The sequence below is a fragment of the Anastrepha obliqua genome, chromosome 4 (assembly GCF_027943255.1).
Source record: "Anastrepha obliqua isolate idAnaObli1 chromosome 4, idAnaObli1_1.0, whole genome shotgun sequence".
Lineage (NCBI taxonomy): Eukaryota > Metazoa > Arthropoda > Insecta > Diptera > Tephritidae > Anastrepha > Anastrepha obliqua.
In genome coordinates this window covers 81,791,418-81,798,284 of record NC_072895.1, presented here as the reverse complement: position 1 = coordinate 81,798,284, position 6,867 = coordinate 81,791,418, and the positions used below count along the sequence as shown (strand labels likewise).

The following is a 6,867-nucleotide window of genomic DNA, read 5'->3' as shown; positions in this document are numbered from 1 at the left end:
TCAAATTGGGACTCAGAAATTCTATAGCCTTTCCGCTCCAAGACCATACGTACCCTGATAAATGCTCGATGGTACGTGACGAAAGCTGGAATTCATCAGGATTTTAAAATACCTTTAATAAAAGAGGAAATAAAAAATCTCACTAGCAAATTATAGGTGTGGACAGAATGCAAAATAAAGTTTAAATTTGTTTTAAATTATACTTGTATACAAGGAAATTGTTATAAACCAGCTGGTTCGAAAGACGATGACCAAAGTAACATAAATAAGTCAGTAAGGCCGTTTCAGCAAAACGTATTGGCTCACAAGCCGCAAAAGCAACGAAATTGATGTGAATACTCCTAATAATTTTATAGTTTCTTTTTTTAACTTTCCAGCAGCCGAATTTCTGAAATTTTTAAAGCCTTCGCCCAAATTAAGAAAAATATTCATAAAAAAGTGCAAGAACTTACAAGTTTAACTTCATAAGAAATCATTTGCAGTTCGTAGTCGGCTTAAAAACTGTAGGTCGCTCAATTTGTAGAACAACATCAAAACGCACGCCACAATTAGGAGGAGGAGCTCGTCCAAAATACCTGACAGACGTGTACGCCTCAATTTTTTGTTTTTTAAAAAGTTAAAAATGGGGAATCAAATACAAATCGCTCTCCTGGAGTTTCGAAATTTAGAAGCAGTAAAGAATCTGAGAGGACACGATAAATAAATTATAGATATAATTTTCCATTCTTAAAAATTTGTTTGTAAAAATATGTATAATTCTATAACAAAAACCACATACACGTATCTAAGTTTAAAATTTTCTGCAGAATTTTTAAGCTTTAATCCAATTTCCATCAAACTTTCACATTTGCTGTTTAGAATTTTTGGAAAACTTTTGTTTATGTAGTTTTATAGCCCATTCAATTTTACGCTAAGTGTAAGTTTTGAGAGCCTCAAACTCGCATTGGTTTTTGACAATTTTTTTCTCTGAAATGTTTTGAATTTTCACCGTATAACGAACGAAGGAAAATTTTTTTAAGTGGAGAAAATGCGCAACACCGCATAATCAATTTTTGAGCCTCTTCATTCTTGTGACTCTATTATGCTAAACTTTAATGGGCGGAAAAACTTAAATGCGCTTATTGTACTTTTGCAATTGTGTCTTTATATTTATCTCCTAGTGTTGTGCCATGATTTGAGGGCATACAATGGAATGTCCGGTCCCTTAATGGGAAAGGTGCGTCTGCTCGGCTAGTTGATGTCCTTGTAAGAGCGTTGCGATGGACGGTACAAGGTAATAAGAGCACAGCTGCCATGTAAAGGAGCGCAAATTCGGTATTGGATTTATAGTGGGAGGGAGACTTCGTTAAATAAATACCAAATACTTTCGTTCACTTCGCGATTTTTTAACATACCGCTCATTTGCGCCCACGCCCCGACGGAAGAGAAGAATGTTAGGACCAAATATTCCTTCTATGAACGCGTGGTATGTTCCCCGCCACGACATAAAAATCATGCTTGGTGATTTCAACGCCAGGGTGGGAAAGCAGAAAGTTTTTGGTCCCACAGTCGGAAAATTCAGCCTGAACATCGAAACATCCGGTAACGGACAGAAGCTGATCGACTTCGCCGGTGCGCGAAACATGGCAGTCTGCAGCACCAGATTCGAGTATAGAAGATACATCTGGCTGTCTCCTGATCGAAAAACGCGAAAACAGATCGATCATGTTGCGATAGATGGAAAACACGCATCTAGTGTCTTAGATGTACGTAGGATCCGAGGACCCAACATCGACTCGGATGATTACCTCGTTGCAGCTAAACTGCGTACACGATTATGTGCAGCAAAAAACATACATCTATCTATGCAAAGAATGTTCAACATCGAAAAGCTGCAATCACAACAGACAGCCAGAAGATTCGCCACTCGACTCTCACTCCTGCTCTTAGAGAGTAATGCCCACCAAACCCACATGCACGAGCAATGGAGCAACATTTCTCGTTCTCTACGCACAGCCGCCGAAGAAGAAATCGAATTTTGGCGAGCGTGAAAAAAACAATTCATACGACGAGGAATGTCATGCTGTCGCGGAAAGAAAGGATGTTGCCAAAAAGCCAGAAAGTCCACCATCCAGAAAGTCCCAAAAACCGTTCTATGTTAGCCTGATTGGCGGCCGCCGTAGCCGAATGGGTTGGCGCGCGACTACCATTCGGAATTCACAGACAGAACGTTGGTTCGAATCTCGGTAAAACACCAAAATTAAGAAAAACATTTTTCTGCAGAATTCATAAATAAGTAAATCAACCGTTTGCAAGCGTCTAAAGCGATGGGAATGATCCAAAAGCAAGGACATTGGGTCCCGTACGAGTTGAAGCTGCGCGACGTCGAACGGCGATTTTTTAAGTGCGAATTGCTGATCGAGCGACAAAATCGGAAGGGTTTTTTGCATCGGGTGGTGACTGGCGACGAAAAATGGATCCACTACGATAACCCAAAACGCAAAAAATCATGGGGTTTGCCCGGCCACGCATCAACGTCGACGGCCAAGCAGAATATTCACGGCAAGAAAATCATGCTCTGCATTTGGTGGGATCAGGTCGGCGTCGTATATTTTGAGCTGCTCCAACCGGGCGAAACAATCACGGGGGATCGTTACCGACTGCAATTGATGCGTTTAAGCCGGGCATTGAAAGAAAAACGGCCGGAAACGGTAAAAAGGCACGACAAGGTTATTTTGCAACATCACAACGCTCGGCCGCATGTTGCTCAACCTGTCAAAAAATACCTTGGAACGCTTGGCTGGGAAGTGTTACCCCACCCGCCGTATAGTCCAGACATAGCTCCCTCCGATTATCATTTGTTCCGGCATATGAGTCTCGATTTGGCGGACCAGCGGTTCTCCTCGTACGAGGCTACCAAAATATGGGTTGAGTCATGGATAGCCAAGCAGCGGCCAGAATTTTGGAGAAACGGCATCCGGAAATTGCCCGAAAGATGGGCGAAAGTTGTAGCTAGCGATGGCCAATACTTCGAATAAAATATTTTGTACCGTTTTTTCACAATAAAGCCCCAAATCTTCGAAAAAAACCTTTAAAACTAATTCAACCTCCCAATAATAGATAGAATCAATAAAAGATATATAAATTGAGTAAGGAAATATAGAGTTTATAAAGGCAAGCATCACAAGGTGGAAACTAATTTTTTATACTTGAGCAAATCTAATTTAATTTTTAACTATTTATGATGAAAGTTGTAAAACTTATAAAAAGTAAGTAAAGTTAGAATGTTATAATTTTCAGAGTTATGAAAAAGCGGCATATCTCAAATCTATTCTCTGTAGCTCGAGCAACTCCTTACTTAATATCAATTTCAGGTTTTTCGTCTAACTGAAGTAGGCCTTTTAGCATTTGCTCCAAAATTGGGTCAAGCTTCAAAATAATATTTATATTCATTTCACTTTTTTCGGTTTTGTGATCTTGCAGAAGACTTTTAGCAATAGCGCTTAGATTGGATTCAAGGTCACTAACTGATTGCTTTACAGCTGACACATCACTGACGATGGATTCCAATTTTTGTTGATGTTGTGGTTTGTTATGCGCGACGAGCGACTGAAAGTCGAATTGATTGTCCTCGGCTGGAAATGTTCGATTAATAACTTCATAAGGATGAGGACGTGGCGCAGTTGGTGCAAATTGTTCCTCTTCAGCGTAAGTTACTGGGTTTTTAGATTGCCCATTATGCTCATTTGAATATGGCGCGTTTTCATCAATACCATTTGAGAATTTTCCTCCGGCGTCGGGCTCTTTAAAAGGCGGCAATAAATGACGTGCTAACAAAAGAAGTAGCATTAGATGAATTTCAATAATTTCATATTCGATTAGCTTTCCTACCTGGCTTTTCGATTCCCAGTAATAAACGCAGAGTTTTAGGTATATCTTCATATTCGCGAGCACCGCAAACGCGTACAGTGTGAAGTGGTGCGAGTGGATCTCTCTTCCTTACAGGAAACTTTTCACAATAGAATTCTCCGAAAGCATTAACTGCTGCTACACCGAGCAAGCAAATTAGAGCAACTTTAAACTGCATTGCAATTTTTTTTAATAATAAAATTTGTTGATTTCAAGTTATATTTGCATTTACGAAACAGAATCGCTTTTCTATTCAAGCTTAGTGAACAAAACAGAATGCTGAGACGAACCTAGCAGTGAGGTGCTTTAAGTAGTCTCTAATCAATTAGTATGCAGGTCTTTCGCAGTTCAATCGCTGATAAGGAGCAATTGATAATAGACAAAAACATTTTATTTCATTTTTTTTCTTTCCTGCTACTTTGTGCAACTCAGTGTAGGCAGTCTTGAAATTCCTTATCGGCGGAAAATTTACATTTGCACTGTAAAGACAAACATTCACATTTTTTTACTTGATATTCAAACGCAAAATTAATGATTTAGTAAATGCGATCTATTGGCAGACCAACTATTGATATTCAAATGCGTTTTCATATTGCAATTGCGGTCTTCACAAGACATATCGGAGGAAACAGACGCGTTTTTATTTCGCTCCGCAGTTTTCAAGTGTATTAATATCGTTAGTGACTTTTAACCATTTTAATGGTGACGTGGTGACACCACATAGAGCCTGTGATTATTGATATACATACATATGTACATATGAACAGGACTGGTGATTAGCAAAATATATATTTTTGCGTCATTAATTTCGCTGTGCATATACATACATACATATATAATTGTACGGTGGACTTAACGCGAAAACAAAGAACCAATAGAAGCGAGAATAAAAAAACAAAAACATTACAATAAATAAACCCCCGCTATCGATAGTGTAAGCAATCTCGTAAACAAACAAATAATCCCGAGGATCGGAAGAACAACTGTCATCGTTGACTGCATTACCGACTCAACGAAAAGGGATCTATTATGCCGACTAAATTTCGAACCCAAAGGCTGTGCTAGTAGGTAAGTGTTTATATGAAATTGAGTTACAAGAATAAATAAACATTTTTCATTTTACAACCGAATTCACCTTACTTTTTGCCCACAGTAGTATATCCCAGCGCACTCCAGCAATTACATAAATAATGCAACGAACACCTCCACCTGGAGGTGGCCAACTAGCGGCAAATCATGAAATTATCGCAAATAACTTAATCCACTATAAAAATATAATAAGCCAACAAGATAATCAGTTAATGAATATGGAAAAACTTTGCATGGAATTAAAGAATGAACTAGATTTACTCGAAACAGAAAATCGAAACCTTAAAAAGAATAATACAACTCCCAAAAAAAATGATAGTAACGTACAATATGAAACGGATGAAGACGAACTTGTACGAGAAACGCAATGGATCCTAAAACAAAGGCTAAGTAAGAAAAAGAAGGCTGCAGAATCACCAGAAATACAGACTTCTAACTCTAAAGTTACTGCAAAACCATCCTTTGAGCAAAAAGAGAAGAAAATCCCGCGACCTCCCCCAATAATGATATCTGGAGAATGCGATTATCAACAAATCTTTAATATTGCGAAAAAGGAAATGAAAAAAGAGTTTCTTATTAAACTTTTAAATAATAATACTTACAAAATCAAAGCATCAGATCCTGATGACTATAGAAGCCTCACAAAAATGCTAACCAGTAAAAATCTATCTTGGTATACACATGAAAACAAGCAGTTCCGGCCGATTAAGGTGATGGTAAAGAACTTGCATCATACGAGTGATCCAGCAGAAATAATATCATATCTTCAAAAACAAGGACTTAAAGCCATCAGCGCAGTCAATAAATTGAAATGGAAAACTAAAGAACCTTTAGATATGTTTCTGCTTACGTTCGATTCCAGTGAAAACATCAGGAAAATACATGAAATAAAAACAATTTTACACTCTGTCGTCACTATTGAATCTGTGAGGAAATCAAAACTCATACCGCAATGCAAATCATGCCAGGCGTATGGACACACGCAAAACTACTGTGGCAAACAACCAAGGTGTGTCAAATGCGCAGGGAAGCATAAATCGATTGAATGCACAAAGCCTAAACAACAACAACCAAAATGCTGCAATTGTGGCGAGGCCCATCCTGCGAGCTACAGGGGATGCGTTGTTGCCAAAGAACTGCAGAAGATACGTGACCAACGAGCTGGCTCAAAAATTAATAAATTAAATAGCACTCAATGCAAAAATATAAATAAAAAGCTTATAGAAAGCTGTCCAAATAATCTTACCTGCAAACCATTTTTACAAAACAATACTTCATCACTTAAAAGATCCACATTCTCACAGGTAGTAAAAGAAAACACTTTTGACTTGAAAAACGCTGACATCCTACAACAAATATTGGAAAAAATAACGACACAAAACGAGTATATGACTGCACTAGAAAAGAGATTGCACAAACTCGAAAAAACTCCACACCTAGCTGAATAAAAAAGACTAAATTTTAAAAAATAATGCTATGGAATGCAAACGGCTTGTTTAAACATCGAAGCGAGCTGGAAATTACTTTACAAACCGAAAAATGGACATTTGTCTAATATCTGAGACGCACTTCATCAAGCACTCATGCATCAAATTCAAAAACAACAATATATATCATTCAATTCACCCAAACAACGCCGCACGAGGAGGCGCTGCTATTATTATAAGAAGCAATATAAAACATTACGAAGAAGGCAGCATTTCTATAGCTGAATTTCAAGCAATAACCATAACAGTGGAGGGTGATAAGAATTTATCAGTCACCGCAGTCTATAGTCCCCCAAAACATCAGCTCAAATGCGACCAATACATAAAGCTAATTAATAGTCGTGACAATCGATTTTTAATGGGCGGTGACTTCAATGCCAAGCACGCACATTGGGGCTCGAGA

The 6,867-nt window shown here is 38.2% G+C and overlaps 1 protein-coding gene across 1 annotated transcript; it reads right to left on the bottom strand.

The window, feature by feature from the left end:
• Window positions 1-3,124: 3,124 nt before the first annotated feature.
• Window positions 3,125-4,167, bottom strand: LOC129244816 (uncharacterized). Its single transcript, XM_054882683.1, has 2 exons — window positions 3,871-4,167; window positions 3,125-3,809 (listed from the first exon to the last, which is right to left on the bottom strand). The coding sequence occupies exons 1-2, from the start codon at window positions 4,064-4,066 to the stop codon at window positions 3,334-3,336; spliced, it is 672 nt and encodes a 223-aa protein (XP_054738658.1). The 5' UTR covers window positions 4,067-4,167; the 3' UTR covers window positions 3,125-3,333.
• Between the last annotated feature and the right edge of the window lie 2,700 nt (window positions 4,168-6,867).